Raw genomic sequence first — 18,442 nt, forward strand, 5'->3', positions numbered from 1 at the left:
GCGGGGACCGGGTGCGAGGACCGCGAGGACCGCGAAGCCCGCGGGCTCTCGCTTACGCCGGCACAGGCCCGGCTCGCTTTGCACGCCCACCTCTGCACCCTCCTTCGGCCTCTCCCCATCCGCGGAGCTCCCGGGGCCGAGCCCTAATTTTCCCGGGAAGGGGGCCACCCTCGCCAGGCCGGCAGCGGACTCTCCGGGGCCGTTCGTCCCGCCCGGCTCGGGCGGTGCCTCTTCCCGCGCCCCGCGCCCCTCCGCCGGGCCGGGCGCCGCCACGCGCGACCATGCGCGCCCGAGAGAGCCTCCCGCCCCTGCGCCGGCTCCCTACGTGGGGGACGTGCCGAGAGAAGCCGGACCGTGGGGGATCTCGCAGCGTCGCCGCCCCCTTTCCGGCGCGCGAGGGAGCGGCCGCCGCGCCCCCCCGCCCGGGCCCGGACGCCGCCGCGCGGCGCTGCAGAGGCGGGCGGCAGCCAATGGGCGCCGAGGAGGTGGGCCGGCCGGTGGCTGTCACCCTGCCGGGGACGGGAGCGCGGAGCCGGGGAGCGCGCGAGCCACCGCCTCCCGGGCCTTGGGGGAGGAGTCGCGGCTGGAGGAGGAGGAGGAGCCGCCGAGCAGCCGCCCGAGGACCACTGCTCGCCCGGGCTGCGGAGCACCCACGCCGGCCCCACGCCTGCCGCCCCGCGTCCCCGATCGCCAGCATGATCGCCGCGCAGCTCCTGGCCTATTACTTCACCGAGCTGAAGGATGACCAAGTCAAAAAGGTGAGCCCCCGCCCGCGCCGCCGCCCGGCGCTCTGCCCGCGCGGCGCTGCATTCCGGCATCCGCTCGCCGCCGCCGCCGCCGCCGCCGCCACCGTCGCCGCCGCCTCGGTCCTCCGGCGCCCAGGCTCCCCCAGGCCGGCACTGCTTGGACTGCAGGGCGGTGAAGGCTTCGCCCCTCGATTCTCCCCGGGATTGTGTGTGTGTGTGTGTGTGTGTTGGGGGGAAGACCCCCGGGGCTGGACTGCTTGCTGCAGTGTCCTTGAGATGGGCTGTGTATGTCAGATGGGTCCCCGGGCCATGCGGGGAGGTGGCTGTGTGGGGACCGGTGGGTCGGTCCGTAGGGCCTGTTCGGAAGGTTCTGAGCGCCGTAGGCGGCGGAGTGATTACAGAGATGATAGGGAGGTGAGCGCGCGGCAGGCGGGGGTGCTGGCTGCAGGCCAGGCATCCCATATTTGGGGTGCCCCGGAGGAGCTCTCACCCCGGCTCTTCCAGCTGTTGCGGCTGCCCCTAAATCTGAGGACAGGGTGACCCGCCCGGCTTCCCGGAACGGGGAGGGGTTCGGAGGCCACCGGAAACTTTGCTCATAGGCCTCAGGTCCGGAGCGGCATGTCTGAATGGAATTTTTTATTCCCCTACGTGACCGCTCTCTTAAACTGTAATTTCCAGCCAGCCCAGGGAGTTTAAGTAAGAGACTGGTCTTTTGAGTCGGTTGGAGGCCTTGACGTGTATGCTCGTGGCATGTGTGTACTTGCACAAGAACGCATCTCCCAGCCCTGAGGGGTTGCTGCCTTTGACATCTGTCTAGTATCTGTCCCCGATGCCAGCTTTGCCACCATGTTTTAAAGAAACAGCCTGGGCTGTAGGGAAGAGCACCCATGTTATCAGTACTAGCTAGGCCTGGCACAGGCTCCTGACCCACCCACGCCCCGCAGGGGTGACATTATTGCTGGAGTAAGCTGGGATGGACAGGCAAAGTCAACCTGACTTTGGAGTTCAAACAAGGGAAGCGCCTACAGGTGACAGGCAGGAGTGTAAAGCCTGGATTTTCTGCCCTGCCAGCCACAGGATGTTCATTCGGTTCTCTTCCTATCTACCTAGGACAACCCCCTCCTCAGGCACAATAGGAAACAGGCCTGCTGAGGGCAGTGACCTCATCAAGGTCACCCGGTGAGTTAGAGGCAGAGCCAGGGCGGGTCCCTCCCTCCCTCCCTCCGCTGGGAACTTGACCGGGGCTCCTCCTAGAAGTCAGCTGAGGGGGAGGTGCTGAGACAAAGGCCCTGGGGATGCTGCTTGGATCCTGGGCCCTGTGCCCAGCGGGGACCAGAGTAGGGTAATTAGGAGACAGGCCCGGAAATCTGCTGCTGTCCCTCATAGCTCTAAGCAACAGTGACTCTAGACTTGTCAGACTGTAGGGCTCGAGCGTGCTGCTGTGCAGCCCCGTGGACCTTCCTTCTGGCCACCGAGCTCAGGGAGCTGTGCATGCCAACACGTGCGTTTCACAAGTTTTCTGCAGTGGTGGTGCCGATCTTGATGTTCTTCCCGTTTCACAGTGGGGATGAGTTCACTGCCCTCCCCCTGCATGTGGGGTGCTCTGTAGCGCAAGACTGCAGACCGCCAGGGTGGGGACCCAGATGACCCTTGTAAGCTTCCATCATGCATACCCACCACCACCTGCGTGGCCTCCGGGGACTATGCTGGGTTGAGGTTTGGGCTGTACTCAGTAAGGATTGTTTTATCGGGTACTCAGTGCTGAGTGTGGCTCCAGGGCCTTCCACTCGCTGTGGTGACCTGCCTCGAATTCTGTCCACCAGGCTCCTGGAGACGTCTGAGTGTGTGATTTCTGAATCAGTTGGTCCTCAGAAGTCCTTCCTGCTCTGCGATTGCCAAGCTGACATTCCCTGCCTCCCCTCTCTGGCCTCAGAACATTGCTGGAGGAGGGTGTTGAGGCCAGAACCTCCTTCAGATAATATTATTGGCCAAGGAGAGTCTTAAAAACAAGATGGCTTTCTTGCACCCCACCTAAGACATCTTACACTGCTTTCTAGGGGTGTGTGTGTTTGTGTATATGCCTTTTTTTTTTTTAAGTTTATTTATTTGTTTTGAGAGAGAGAGAGAGGTGGAGAGAGAGGGAGAGAGAATCTCAAGCACATTCTGCACTATCAGCCTAGAGCTCTAAGTAGGGCTTGAACTCATGAACTGTGAGATCACGACCTAAACGGAAACCAAGAGTCAGACACTTAACTACTCTAGCCACCCAGGTGCCCACACCAGGCATGTGTGTGTGTGTGTGTGTGTGTGTGTGTGTGTGTGTGTATGTGTCTATTCTTGCCAGAAGATCACCTTGGCCTGCGTGATGGGCTGTGCGGCACAGCCATCCATGGGTGTGGTCCCCAGGAAGCTTCCTGGGCCTCCTGAGAGCCTAGCAGATGCCGGTTCCAGTGGCTTAGTCAGCTTTCCCCGCCCCCACCTGTGCAGATGCTGGGGGATTGCATCTCCTTTCCCAGGACTCAAGACTTGTTAGAGAGCAGCCCTTCCTACCCACCGCTTACTGTGAAAAGGCTGGGTGGGGGTGCAGGACTTCAGGCCCTGTTCTTTTTGCCCAGACTGGGCCCTACCTGCAACCCCAGTGGGGACCCAGTGAATACAGACACCTCCCCCCCCCCACCCCCCGGCTCCGGCCTAACCTGCCAGCGTGGGTTGCCAGGATGATTCAGCCCTTCAGCCCTAGGCAGCCCTTGGGGCTCTGGAGACAGCCCTGGCATCCCCCACTAACCTTCATTCATTTTCTTGCCTTCTGGCCTGGGGGTAAGAGGAGGGCAGATGAGGATGATGCCAGGGAAGGCTTTTCGGGATTGCTCAGGATACAGAAGTGGTCACGAAGGGGGGTATCGTTGGTCTCTTCGTTGCCTGTGAGACACGCCACTAATTCAGTCTCATAAATACAAACTGGGTCGAAACGAGCCAAGTGCCTGGCCTCCCGGTGTGGAGCCCCACTTGCCAGACTGTACCTGCATGATGTTGGTTAATGGGGTGCTGGGAAAAGTATGTCCTGGTGTTGGGCTGAAATAAGTACAAGGCCTAGGTTTGCCTTTCACTCTTCCAGTGCTTTTAGGAGGCAAGGAGGCACGTGTGTGCTCGTGAAAGATTCCATTCATCAGAATCCCAGACATGTGCTGGTTCTTCAGCCAGAGGCTGGGTCCTGCCTGCGTCTTCCACTTGGCTTGGCCATTAGGAGCCTGGAGGAGAGTGAAGGTTTGCGTAGTGCTTTGTTTGGGAGAGGAAGGTGAGTCCAGCAAGGTGGGAACTTGGCCTTTTAAGAAGGACTGAGCTTCCAGGGCACCTGGCTGGCTCAGTGGGCAGAGCATGCGAGTCTTGATCTTGGGGTTGTGAGTTTGAGCCCCACATTGCGTGTAAAGATTACTTAAAATCTTAAAAAAAGCAAAGGAGTAGCTTCCTTTCCTCCCACGTCATCCGAAAGGTGAGCAAACACCAGTCGGTTTTCTCTGAGTGGGATCCCCGTGACCCTAAGTAGTCTCCTTGAGGTGAATGAACAGGTGCGATTTGTCCAACAGCCGACCCCAGGAGTGCTTGGCCCAGGAAGGTGGGGGAGAGTATGCTTAGCAGTTAAAAGGCTACCCACGGTTTAGTTTCTCAGCTGCAAAAGCAAGCATTAAAACACAAAACAAAACAAAACAAAACAAAACAAAACAAAACAAAACCGCCCTTTCCTTACTGCTCAGGGCTGAGAGAGAGGAGAGTTAGAAAAGTATGAATAATACCTGAGACACCTTTCGACCTGGTGTTATACAAATTTCCAGTAAGAGCCTCATCCTTGGTGCATCTGTATCTCATAATCCTTGTTCCCTCTACATGGAGTGTTCTCTGGAGTTCTCCCCCACCCTCCCCCCCCCCAAGAGAAGCCCCAACTCTTCATTTGGCTTGATAATTTGGGACTGTCGTGAGAGAATAAACTGGGAAAGCGGGTGGGTACAAGGACTTTCACATCTGGCCATGCCGTGCCGTCCTCCCACGCTCCTGCTGTTTTCTGGAGATGGCATGGGCAGCTTTCTCCTAAAAAGACTGATTTGGTGCTGTCTGCATGTGTGTCTGCAGTCAGGGCTTCCTGCTTGATAGACTCAGCCACTGGAGTCCGCTCTGAGCATGCCCGAGGACCCCGCTGAGGGTCCAGGCAACAATACCCCTCAGAGTCCAGGAAGCAGTGGTGGCCAGACTGTTGGCATCTGCTAATTCATTTGAGGACCCTTAGAATCAAGTCCGATCGTGGGAACTCAGTGATTTCTCTGGAAAATGTTTGAGTCCTTTATTATGTGCAGAGGGCTGTGCTAGGCTAGGGTGACAGCCCTAAACTCGGTAAAATGCTCCCTCTTCTCCTGGAACATAAATAATGATTTGCTGTCTTAACGATAAGTGCAAAGCACAGAATGCTGTGAGAGCATATAGGGGCCAGTGATCAGATCATGGGTGGGAAATCGCCAGCTTAGGAATGGCTTGAAGCCAGGTTGTAGATGTGCAAATGGGAATATTCTACTTAGAAACTTTGTGAGGGAGAGTCAAACGGTTCTCAAAACGTAGTTTTGCTTTCTCTCTTTTTAATGGTTTGTTATCTCTGAGCATTCTAGAATACTTTATGGCTGTCATATCAGATATCAGTTGTGTGTGTGTGTGTGTGTGTGTGTGTGTGTGTGTTTGTGTCTGTCTATCTGTCTATGTATCTATCTATCTATCTATCTATCTATCTAATAGTACTAAGGAAATCTGGAATGGAGTCCAGAAGGTTATTCTTTATAAAATAATCATTCATTCATTCATTCATTCATTCATTTCCAGAGGGCTATTTTTACTCCCTCTGCTTCTTTCTTTTAGGAGAAAAACCCATCTCTGTTGATTTTTTTCTCCCATCTTTGTTGATTTTAATAAATTAAACTTGGAATCTATATTTTAATTCTCTCCCCCCACAAGTCAACACGTATGAGTCAGGTCTTATGAAATATTTGAGGTACATAAAAATGTTGAGAGTAACAACAACCACCTGCGTACCCGCCATTCAGCTTGAGAAGCAACCGACACAGGAAGGAGTACATTAGAGACGGAGCTGAAACCCTGAGCTGGAACCCCTATGTTTCCATCTTTAGTCCCATCTGTTTCTCCTTCCAGAGAGTGCCTGTGTCCTGATTTTGATGTTTATCATTTCCATCCTTGTTTTTATACTTTCATTATATATCTTGTATCTATAAGCAGTATATAGTGTTACTTTATGTGGTTTTAAGCTTTGGTAAATGATGCTATACTGCGTGTATCCTTCTGCAACTTGCCTTTTCTAGCTCAACATTCTACACTTGGGATTTTTCCTTGTTGCCCCATACACCTCTGTTTCATCGACTTAAACTGCTGCACGTCCTTACGTTGTGTGTTGTACACACCACAATTTATCATTTAATCTCTTCTTTTGATGGGTGTTTGGGTTTCTAATGTTTCACGTTACAAGTGCCACGGTGAGTCTCCTCCTGCACGCTCCTTCAGTGCACATGCGCGTTTCTCCAGGTTCTGGGCTGGGTATCTGGGACGGAATTGCTGGGCAGAGGAGTGTGTGCGTCTTCCCACTTTCAAGATTTTGTCAAATCGCCATCCCCGGTGGTCCTGTCACTTTGTACTCCCGTCAGAAGTTCGTACGGTTTCCTGGTGTTGCACACCAACCCCCGTACAGTTAAACCTGTAACATTTTTTGGGAGAGTGTTTCATTTTTTAAAGAGTCGGTTTCTTCCCAGTCATTTATTTCCATTCACGTTGCAGCATTCAAGCTTAGTTTAAAATTAGCCGTCTCCCAGTTTACCTTATCATGCAGAGCCCTCGTCGTGGAGTGTCTCCGAGGGAAGCTGAGAGCTCTGGTTGTGAGCGGTGCCAGCCCCACTGACGGCTGCACGGCCCCGAGGAGGGGGGACTGGGTGCGGGGAAAGGCGGGGAGGACTCTCTGTGGCCCCGCGCGTTCCAGTGTGGGAATCCGGTGAACTTTTCCGGGAATTTAAAAGTGCACATGTGCTCCTGCCCACACACCCTCTCTTCCTGAGGCGGGGCTGGCTTATCAGTCTCCTAAACGCGCTGGCTGCTGGCTCCGCTGGCTGTGCTGGAGAACGCTCGGGCCTGCAGCCTGTCTTGGACTGTCTTCCGTAAAAGGAGAGGGTGGCAGTGCCCCGCGGCAGGAAAACTGAAATGTGTGGTGTGCAGCCCAGCCCTTTGCAAACAGAAGTGCTGGTCCCTGCTCTGAGGCGGAAAATGTCGGATCACGTTGCTCATCTGATTCCGGGCCCGGTCACAGGCCACAGACGTTGAGACCTTGGGGGGACCTTCGAGGGAATTGAATGCCTACTAGGGGCCTGTCTTCCTAACACAGATCTAATTTAATCATCAGTAACAATACTAATGGAAGCCAACGTGGAGTGCCTGTCACGCTTCCTGCCGGGGAGGGTGCTAAAGGCATTACGTCCCCACTGTGCCCCAGTGAGGGGGGTGCTGTTCATGATCTCCACTTCTGGGTAAAGACCCTGAGGCTCAGACAGTAAACAGAAGAGCCAGCCTGCAGACCCATTCAGCCTGATGCTGGGGCCCCGTTATTTTTTAAGTTGAGCTAAATTCTCATCCTGTCGAACTCCCCGTTTTAAAGTGTACAGTGTGGGAGCGCCTGGGAGGCTTGGTCGGTTAAGCATCCAACTTCGGCTCAGGTCATGATCTCACGGTCCGTGGGTTCGAGCCCCACGTCGGGCTCTGTGTTGTCAGTTCAGAGCCTGGAGCCTGCTTGGGATTCTGTGTCTCCCTTCTCTCTCTGCCCCTCCCCCACTCACGCTCTGTCTGTCTCTGCCTCTCAAAGAATGAATAAATGTTAAAAAAATTTTTTTAAGTGTACAATGTGGTCTTGAGTGTATTCGCAAGGTTGTACAACCATTACCATCATCTAATTCCAGAATATTCTCACCACCCCCCAAAGAAACCCCACACCCATTAAGCAGTCACTCCCCAGCCCCTTGCACCTACTAATCTACTTTCTTTTTTTAAAATGGATTTACCTCTTCTGGACATTTCACATAAATGAAAACATACAGTATGTGGCCTTTGTGTCTGGTTTCTTTCACTGAGCAGTATGTTTTCAAGGTTCATCCATGCAGTAGCATGTATCATTATTTCATGGCTGAATACTATTTAGTTGTGTCATTATACCACAGTATGTTTAGACATTAAATATTTGTCAGTTGATGGACATTTGGGTTTCTTCCACTTTGGAATAATGCTGCTGTGAACATTTGTGTACATGTTTTCCCTGTGTGGACGTAGGCTTTCATTTCTCCTGGGCATATGCATAGGAATAGCATTGCTGGGAGAGCCCCTGACTTTGTCCACCTTGAAAAAGGCATTGTCTGCATTGAGAAATGAGGAAACCAAGGGGCGCCTGGGTCAGTTAAGCAGTTAAGCATTGGATTTCGGCTCAGGTCGTGATCTCACAGTTTGTGAGTTCAAGCCCTGCATCAGGTTCTCTGCTGTCAGCACAGAGCCTGCTTCAGATCCTCTGTCCCCCCTCTCTCTGTCCCTCCCCCACCTGTGTTTTTTTCCTCTCTCTCTCGAAAACAAACACAAGAAAAATTTATTTAAAAAAAAAAAAGAAAGAAATGAGGAACACCAAGACCCCAAGGGGTGAAATGACTTGCTAAAAACCACACAGTTCATTAGTAATAGGGACAGGAACACTACCCGTTCTCCTGTCTCAGAAACCCATGTTCTTCCCACCATACCACACCCAACACTCAATCTTGTTGTTTAGGGAAACGGATCCAAGGAGGTAGAGAGATGGGTCAGAGCTGTACAGGACCCCCAGGTTCCCCAGACTCCTGTCTCTCCTTCTTCCCCATCCTCTCCAACTGGCTTTGCTTGTCCTTCCCCTTCCCCCCCTTCCCCAGCTGAGTGTTGACTGATTCCCTCCGCTGGGGAAGGAAATTGGCCCAATAAAGTCATTTACAGTGAAATGTTAGGGATTTCCCCTGTTTTCCAAATTTCTCCCTGTACCCTTTGTATTTATCTTCCTCCCCCATCCTTGTTTGCATGGATGTGTAACACAGATCTAATTTAATCATTTTAATTTAGTTAACTTAATTTAATTTAATTTATTTTTAAATATTGAATATTTAAATTTAAAATTAAAATTTTAAATTAAATATTTTAAATTTATAAAAATTTATTTAATTTTATTTAATCTGATTTAATTTAATCTAATTTAATCATTTAATCATTAGAGGACCCCCTAATGCTCCTGTAATGTGCACTCCTAAAGATTGTTCTCTCCTTGCCTCTGCCTGGCCCCACTGTGAGCAGCTGGCTTCCTTGACTGGGGTTTGCTTTCAGCCATGTTATTCAATCTGACCTCATTTCTCTGATGTCTCCTGGTGCCTTCTGGGTGGGGGGGGGTGGGATGAGCGGAGTAGGAGACCCAGGCCACTGCTGTGATAAAGGCACCGCCTCACCTTTGCAAAGTTCTGTTCTATTTACAACATGCTTTCACGTGCTTGATTTAGTTGAGTCCCTCCAGCCAGCTTGGGTGTAGGCATTTCTTCCTGCAACTGCATCCGGGGCAGGAGAACCTCAGGAAGTGGAGTTGACATGCTCTTGGTGGCCAGAAAGCAAGAGGACCAGGATAAGGACACAAGTCTGGCTGACACCGGTGGGCAGATGGTACCACGTACGCATGAACCAGGACTGAGGTCCAGGGCTGTGCGCTTCCAGAACAGTCCGCTGCAGCAGCCCCCTGTAGAAACCATTGGCCAAGGCTCCCGTAACAGGGCTGCTGGAGCTGTGTGGCCCAGAAGAGTAGTCACCAGCCGTGCATGGCTGCTGGGCACTTGACATATGGGGAGTCTGATTTGACATGTGCGATTAAGTGTAAAATACAAGATTTCAGAGACTTCGTGTGACAAGAAGTTACATAAAATAGCTCACTAGTAATTTTAATTTAATTTTTTTTTTCAACATTTATTTATTTTTGGGACAGAGAGAGACAGAGCATGAACGGGGGAGGGGCAGAGAGAGAGGGAGACACAGAATCGGAAACAGGCTCCAGGCTCTGAGCCATCAGCCCAGAGCCTGACGCGGGGCTCGAACTCACGGACCGCGAGATCGTGACCTGGCTGAAGTCGGACGCTTAACCGACTGCGCCACTCAGGCGCCCCAGCTCACTAGTAATTTTAAAAACATTGTTTACCTTGGGAGTAATATTTTGGAGATAGTGGGTTAAATAAGATGTTATTAAAATTAATTTCACCTATTCTTTTTTAAAAAATGTGGCCACTAGAAAGCTTAAAATGACGTATATGGATTGTATTTGTGTCGGACAGCACTCTGCTAAACAGTGAAGTTTATGGCTAAAGTTCGGACAGAGGCACTCTGCATTTAAAGCAGTGGGTTCTCATAGGTCCTTGGGCCTCAGTGTCCTCATCTGCAAGACTAGGAGGCTAGAATCCATTGCCTTTAACAGATTCTTCTAGCTTGAGCAGTGCCGTGGTAGCCATCAAGCTGTCTGGGCCTCGGTGTCCTTATTTGTCAGACGCGGTAAATGACTCCTGCCTTGCTCTCTGCCCGTTTCACCAATTCGAGGGTGGGTGTGGAAACACTTGGGAAGTGTGCAGAACTGTACAGATGCCAACTGTGATCCTTGTCGGTCACACACAACCCACGTGTGGGCACCTTGGGAGGCATGGTGGGGGGTGGTGCTGCTTTCTGCATAATACAGGATGGGCAGCCGGATCCCTGAGCTGGGGCCAGGGTCCTGGGTACCAGGCTGCGTTTGCCAGCAGGGGTTTCTGTGTTCTGAGTAATCCACGGTGCAGTGTGGCTCCTGTGCCTGCCAGGTAGGAGGGCAAGAGGGCAGTTTTCATTATTGCTGCTTTACTGATGGAAAAACACAGAGGTGGAAGTGACTTGCCCAAGGTGATAGAGGGGTCAGGGTAGCTGGAGGAGGCCTGAGGTCTGGCCATTTCTAGCCAGGTCTGCTCACACCACTGCAGTGCCTTGAACCCCACGGCATGAGGGTTTGGTCATCTCGTAGTGAAAGCAAAACTATCTGCACTTTGGATCCTCTCTTCTCTCTGGTCTGGAGGTACCTGGGATGTTGGGGACTGTGAGTCTGGAGGCTGGACCCAGCCCCGAGCCATCAACCAGGAGGCCGAGCGTTAAGCCTGTTGTTCTTGCCCTGCCACATTCCAGGGCTGTTCTGTTCCCCTTGAAGCCACCGGGTACCTCCTTTATTTTTAGCCAGTTCAGTGTGACAGCTTTCTTCTCATCCTGGGCCAGAGCTTGGTTTCTCTTAGCAGCCGGGAGGCGCCTATTACTTGGGGATTACTGGGTACCGAGGTCCCCAGGAAGACCTTGGACATGACCTCACGGCCTTCCATGATTCTCCTAGCAAGAGGATTCTGGGGAATTCGGGGAGGAGCGTCAAGTTTGGAATCTTGAGCTGGAGCCCAGCTGGGTGCTGGGTGCTTGGGGCCTTTCACTTGACTTCGTGGCCCCAGATTCCTCCTACGTAAGAGGAGATCCATGCGCCCACCCCGCAGATGTGTAGGGTGTCTCGGGGCGGGTTGAAGTGCCCGGCATGGGCCCTATCCACGCTTAACATCTCAGCTTCTCGAACCTCAGTTTCCTCATCAAGAATGGGGATCCCATTCTCCTCCTGACTTGTTGTGACTAAACAGAAGTGGTGTGTGAATAATCTGTGGTGTTGGGCCCTTGAAAGGGAACCAGCCATTCAGAAGCATACATCAGATGGTAGATAAGGGCCCTGGGCTGCCTGAGGGCATGAACCTTGAAAAAGAGCCTGGGGAAAGTGTCTTCACATCCCAAAGGGGGCCTGTTTGCTTTGGGGTCCTGTTTGCTTTGGTGACGTTTGCACACACTTCTCTCACCCGCATCTCTCCCTGGGGAGCCTCGAAGGTGGAATTTATTTTCCCAGACACACTTCCTCTGGTGACTCTCAGGTATTTAGCGGTCTCTGGGAGGCTTGACTAGTGGAGTGAGAATCTCAATTGTCTGTAGGGCTCTGTGTCCTTCTGGACCTCAGCCTGGAGAGACAGACGTTGTGGGGAGGGGGTTGAGAACCAGAGGATGCCTGGAACGCGGCATCCCTCATCCCTCGGGGAGAGGCTGTTGGCCCCACGGGGTCCCCATGAGTCTGAAGCGAGGGGCCGGTGCCGGGAGTTAGGGCTGGGCTATTCAGGGGAGAGGAGTCTCGGGCCTTATCTGAGCCAGCAAACCCTTCTGAGACCTCCCCGACTAGGCGTCACCGGAGGCCTTCCCGCCAGGCAGAGCGGGCACCCGGCCCAGCAGAGGAGACACGCGGAGGGCTGTGCAGAGGACGCAGAGGGCCTGGAAGCATGGCCCCCGGGCCCCGGGCACCCACAGTCTAGCCGGAGACACAGCGTGCGCACCTGTTGTTGCCGCTCCTGGGGAAGCCTCTCCCACTGCGATGTGTCCGCCAGGGCAGAGGGATTCCTGCGTAGTGGACAGCACCGGCCGAGGGGATGTTGAGAACCTGGTGCAGCTGGTGTTGGCGGGGGCAGACCGTGGCATCCCCCTCGGAGGAGGTGAGTCTGGAGGTGGACTTGGGGAGAAAGAAGGAGCGAGGCACCGAGAGGCCCTTTACGGGCCGAACAAGCAGAGGGGACGGTGGAAGTGTGAGGGAAGGGCCTTTGGGCGAGAGAAGAGAGAAGGGACCACTGCCACCGGGGCCCTGGGCTGCCTGAGGGCAGGCAGGACGGCGCTGGGACAGGTGGTTCCTGTGGGGAACGCGGAGGGTGAACGCGTCTCCTCCTGCGGCCGTGAGGAGCTGAGCCGGAGCTGCCTCCCCAGCTGCCAGGAGCAGGACAGGCACGCGGGGCCCCTGGGCTGCCACCCGCAACGGTGAGGTGGGGCTGGGCCCTGAGGGGCCGGGACCCTGCCGAGGGCAGGCAGAGGGCTTAGGCTGGCACACAGCGCCGCGGAGGATGACCTGAGGGCTCACTGCGGTTTAGAACTCCCTCCCCCGGATCTCGTGAAGGCGGACGAGAGCAGGTCAGACGGCCAGTAGCTGGTGGAGACTGGACGACACGGGCCATGCTGTATGCAAGGCCAGGGAGCCACGCTCCTTCTGAGAGGACGGAGCTGTGGCGTTAATGCCACCCACATTCCCACGTCTCCCTACGGGAAGACCCCGGCTGGGGTTCTCTCTGGGCGGAGCACGAAAGCTTACCGAGGAAGAAGCACAGGACCAGGAACCAGGGAACTTGGTGGTCCGCCCCAGTTCTCTTGCTGACCACTGGTCACCCTGGCCATTTGAGGAACCTCTCTGGCCTCTGATTTTTCCTCAGGGTGTTGGAAGTGATGGCACCTGTCCTGCTTCTCTGGACAGGAGAGTTTGAGGGCCAGTATGTGAAAGTCGTATGCAGAGTAGAGAGGTAGGCCTTGAAAGTTCAGGGCCACGTGAACATACCCACATTACGGACGGAAAAACCGAGGTGCCTACAGGATATCAAAGCCAGAGGCAGACATGGGTGTCCACACCGCCTTGGCCATGCCTCATCACTGAACCAGGCAGGGTCCTGAGAAAATCTAAGTATGGCTGTTAGTTAGTACACGTCTTTTTTTTAATTGTTAATTTTTAAATTTTTATTTGTTTATTTTTTAAAGTTTATTTTTATTGGGGCACCTGGGTGTGGCTCAGTCACTTAAGTTTCTGACTTCAGCTCAGGTCATGATCTTGCGGTTCGTGAGTTTGAGCCCTGCGTTGGGCTCTGTGCTGACAGCTCAGAGCCTGGAGCCTGCTTTACATTCTGTCTCTCTCTCTCTCTCTCTCTCTCTCTCTCTCTCTGCCCCTCCCCCACTCACACTGTCTGTCTCACGAAAATAAATATTAAAAAAAATTTTTTTTAAAGTTTGTTTGTATTTATTTTAAGAGGGAGATAGAGAGCAAGCAGGGGAGGGGCAGAGAGAGAGGGAGACAGAATCCTAAGCAGGCTTCGTGCTGCCAGCACAGAGCCCAATGCAGGGCTCGAACTCATGAACCGTGAGATCATGATCTGAGCCAAAGTCAAGAGTTAGACACTTAACCAACTGAGCCACCCAGGTGCCCCCTTTTTTAAAATTTTTACTGTTTACTTATTTATTTTGAGAGAGAGAGAGAGAGAGAGAGAGCATGTGAGAAGGGGAGTGGCAGAGAGAGAATCCCTAGTAGGGTCCATCAGCACAGAGCCCGATGCAGGGTTCAAACCCATGAACCCATGAGATCATGACCTGAGCCTAAATCAAGAATTGGACGCCCAACCAACTGAGCCACCCAGGTGCGCTGGTTAGTAAAGTCTCAAAGGCAGGTCCTGGAGGAAATAGGAAGGTGGGGTTAAGATTTCAGGGGAGGAAGTGTTTATGATTACATTCCCCACCCCCACTCCACCCCCCAGCTATGATTCCATTTTTGTAAAACGAAATAAAAAAGGCATGCGTTGTATATATGAGTGTTTAGGTAGAAAAACTATTTGGGTCTATAAATCTCTTAGCAGGGATTTCTCTGGGAAGATTGATGTGTTTATGTGTTGTGTGAATATTTAAATAAGCGTATATTACTTATTGTTACTATGACTTACTGTTTAATACAACAGTACAATGTTTCAGAGGAGTTTTGCCAGAGTCTTTAATTTGTTGTGGTTTCGGGCGGATGGCCACTCTACCTTTATTAGTTCTCTCATCTATAGAGTGGGTCAGTAATGTTTGTAATCAGTGCATTTCTCTAGGTATTTAGGTAAAAGGAGTCAGGGACATGTGATAATTCGTTAGACAGGGCATGGAGAGAGACAGCCCCCTTTTGGTCATTGGAACGGGAGGGTGGGAAATGTTATTTGATGTTTACCTTGTTCTTGGCACATTATTAAAATGCTGCTGGTAGCTCTCTGAGGTGAAAGCATTATTATCCCCCTTTAAAAGACCCAGCAAGGTTAAGTAACTTGTCCAAAGCCACACAGCTAACAAACGGCAGAGCCTAGGTTCAAATGCAGTTCTCTTCATCCACAGCACACATCCAAGAACACATCCACAGGTGTTCTTTATACCACACGAGAAATAATGGAAATGCATAAAGAGAAGCCCAAAACGAGGGGTTAGAAGACCTGGAATCTAGACCTGGCTGCCACTTACAAACCATGAGACTTTGTGTGAGTCATGGTCTCAGTTTCCTCTACTCTAAAGTGGAGATAATGCCGTCCTTCCTGCCCACTTCCCTGGGCCGTTGTGGAAGAAGGGGAGCTAGTAACATCAAGTGCCTGCCTCATGCCGGGCACCTGGCATCCGTGAGCTCATGTCATTTCTTTCTGGGACATCCAGATGGGATAATGTATGTGAAAGTCCTGTGTATAAAGACAGGTAAACGTCTGACTCCATCTCAGCTCAGGTGTTGATCTCAGGGTTATGAGTTCAAGCCCCGCGCTGGGCTCCATGCTGGGTGTGGATGCCTATGAAAAAAAAAAAAAGTTCTGTGTATAAATTGCAAAATCCTCTGTAAATGTGAACCATTATCAAAATAACATTAATCACCCGGGCTGGTTCTCTCCTGAGTCAGCCTCCCTAAGAAAGAGAAGTGAATCTGGTGTTGAAATCTCGGCCTTGTCTTTAAGCAACAATTTTCTTAACCCTCCACCGCCAGCTCCTTTATTTTCTTTGCAAGTGGAGTGTCTCACTTGGAAAGTTTATTTTATTTTATTTTATTTTATTTTATTTTATTTTATTTTATTTTATTTTATTTTATTTTATTTTTTAAGTCTATGCATTTATTTTGAGAGAGAGAGAGAGAGAATGAGCAGGGGAGGAGCAGAGAGAGAGGGAGAAAGAGGGAGAGAGTCTCAAGCAGTCTCTGTACTGTCAGCACAGAACCCAATGTGGGGCTTGAACTCACGAGCCCGTGAGATCATGACCTGAGCTGAAACCAAGAGTTGGACGCTTAACCGACTGAGCCACTGAGGCGCCCCGGAAAGTTCATTTTACGGACCTCTGCTGGGCGCCTTCAGTCACACTTGTTATTCTGCCTTGTGCTTGGTTCTTGTGGGAGAGTAGACGAGAGAAGGGGTGAAAAATTTCCATGGCCATACCACCTTCCACAGGGGGTCAGAATACCCAGGTCACCGGGGGTTACCGTGCCTCCTGCTATGAGGGCCTGTTCACTTGGGCATGTCTGGTCTTGAATTGTTTTTATGGGCATGTTCTTTTGGGAGCAGAGGTGGGGCTGAGGTCAGGCACAGAGATGTTTGAGTTTAGCCCAGTGAGGGGCCACTGGGTTCTTTCCTTAGCCGGACAGCACCGGGCCGGAGGGGCTTGCTAAAGGCCGAATTCTCTCTTCTGGCCTCTGCTCCTGCCTCTGCCGCATTTCCAGCTTCTGGAGCTGCTGAGAGCTTCAGGCTTCTTGGTCTACATGAAGGATAATCCAGGACAAGTATTTGCACCCTATTAGGGCACCTTCCCTTCAGGAGATGGTGGAAGGTGCCTGCGGTCTGGACGGGGGTCCTTGTCAGTGTTGGCCTAACGTCTGCAGGACCCAGCCCACCGCGTAGCGTCTGGGATCCTGGCATTCCCCACCCCCCCCGCCCCAGTTCCTTCCCAGTTTGACTGGAGTCCTGCATGCGTGTATCAGATACCACGTGTGAGAGTAGCCCCCAGGAGGCCCGAGGGTTCCTGTCACGGATTCCTGGGAGCCTCTGGCCTGTGACACACGTTCCGACGGCTGAGGCTTGCAGCTTGTGGCCTCCAGAAGAGGTTCTGTGCTGTGTCCTCCCGTCACCAAAATGTAGGGGAGGGGGTTGGAGGCACAGGAGGGATTCCTTGGGCCCCTGGATTTGGCCAGAGCAGCAAAGCCACACCACTTTGGAGGCGGCATCCTAAAGGAAGAGGGAGGCTTTGTGGAAGTGGAAGTGAGCAGGAGAGGGGCAAGGAGGAGAGGAAAGATCTGGAGAGGCTGTGTAGAGGGGATGGAAATAGAAAAGTTGAAAAGACCACAGACTGGCCAAACCCCCCAGGGCCAGAAGCTGCCCCTTTCCAAGTCCACACGTCTCTGCCCTCTTCTCCTCCTGGGCTTCTGGCCCCGCCTGAGAAAAGCAGCTCTCTTACTGGCTTTTGTGCAGAGCGTGGCCCCACCGAGCTCGTCCTGACACCCTCCCTCCCTCCTTCTCCCCACTACCCATTCTCGGCCTCTTTCCCAGGTGGGCAGGGGCAGCCCAGCCAGCCGCCAGGCAGGGCTGGTCTGAACGAGGGGAACAGGCCCCCTGTTCAGGGAGGTGCTGGGCAGTCTGGGCCCCGGGGAGTATCCCGCAGGTGTCTGTTGACCTGAGCTTCCTGGGCTGTGTAAAGGGCCCCAGTCCACGTGGTGTGGCCCTGCTGAGTCCTGCCCCTGTGTTCCCTGGCCGGGCCGTGTGGCCGGTGCCTGGCCAGCCTGCCCCCGGCCCCAGGATCTATGCTGGTTCAAAGGCCCCCCTTGAGCTCACGAGGACCAACGGGGACCAAGGGAAAGGGCTTCCCTTGGCATAGTGTCACTCACATGAGACCTGGGAGGCTGCGAGCTCAGTACCAGCTCCACCCTAAACAGTACCTTCTTTTTGACCCAGATTCCACATCTCTTTTGAGAGGGGTTGTCCCACATATGATTCATGAACTTGAACCAGAGGAGAAAAGCCCTCTCTCCTCTGATGCTTGGGAGCTGGCTTGTCTTCCGTGTCCCTAGCCCGCTTCCTCCTTTGAGCTTCTGGGCTCTTTCTGGGTTTGGCGGGACTGTCCTAAAACATCTGGATTCTCAGATCAGTGTCCTTGAGCTGAACTGCACTTGGAGTCCGGAGGCAGGATGGCTGTGGAGTTGCAGAGAGCCCTGCCGTTTGTAGAAGCTTCTTCCTGTCCGGCTGGAAAACCTCAGCAACTTCGCTTGGGCTTGTCTTCCACAGACTAGGGGAACTGGTCTTTCCCAAGGGATGGGGGATGATTATAAGGAAGAGTGGTTGACTTGCAGTTAGTTATGAGACCTGACTCTTGGCTGTGTCTTTGAACCAGTCACTTTGCTTTTTGGAGCCTCAGTTTCTTCATCTGTGAAATAGGGCTTAAGAATGTCTCCCTCAAATGGATACAGAAGATGTGGTGTATACACACAATGGAATATCGTACTCAACCATCAAAAAGAATGAAGTCTTGCCATTTGCAACGACATGGATGGAGCTAGTGTATGATGTTAAGTGAAATAAGTCAGAGAAAGACAAATACCATGTGATTTCACTCATCTGAGGAATTAAGAAACAGAATTTGATGAACATATGGGAGGGGGAAAAAAGAGAGGGAAACAGACCATAAGAAACTCTTAATGATGGAGAACTGAGGGTTGATAGAGGGAGGTGGTGGGGGATGGGCTAGACGCGCGATGGGCATTGAGGAGGGCGCTTGTTGGGATGAGCACTGGGCGTTGCATGTAAGTGATGAATCCCTGAAGTCTACCCATGAAACCAATATTGTACCGTATGATAACTAAGTAGAATTTAAACTGAAATTTGGGGAAAAGAAAAAAAAAGAATGTCTCCCCGATAGGGTTGCTTTGAAGGTTAAATGACATTCTTGGATATGAAAGTGCTCGTTATACCGTG

General features: G+C 52.5%; 1 protein-coding gene across 1 annotated transcript in view; it reads left to right on the forward strand.

Moving 5' to 3' along the window:
• The first annotated feature begins 577 nt into the window (after positions 1 to 577).
• The window catches only part of HK1 (hexokinase 1), a 70,444-nt gene continuing 52,579 nt past the window's right edge, over positions 578 to 18,442 (forward strand). Inside the window, exon 1 of the mRNA XM_047072877.1 lies at positions 578 to 758. Within this exon, the coding sequence (XP_046928833.1) occupies positions 696 to 758 (63 nt within the window). The 5' untranslated portion in view covers positions 578 to 695. The remainder of the gene's footprint in view (positions 759 to 18,442) is intronic.

Source organism: Lynx rufus, unplaced genomic scaffold (assembly GCF_022079265.1).
Source record: "Lynx rufus isolate CCGP_SWC_20201006 ecotype Redwood Valley unplaced genomic scaffold, mLynRuf1.p SCAF_11, whole genome shotgun sequence".
In the NCBI taxonomy this organism is placed as follows: domain Eukaryota; kingdom Metazoa; phylum Chordata; class Mammalia; order Carnivora; family Felidae; genus Lynx; species Lynx rufus.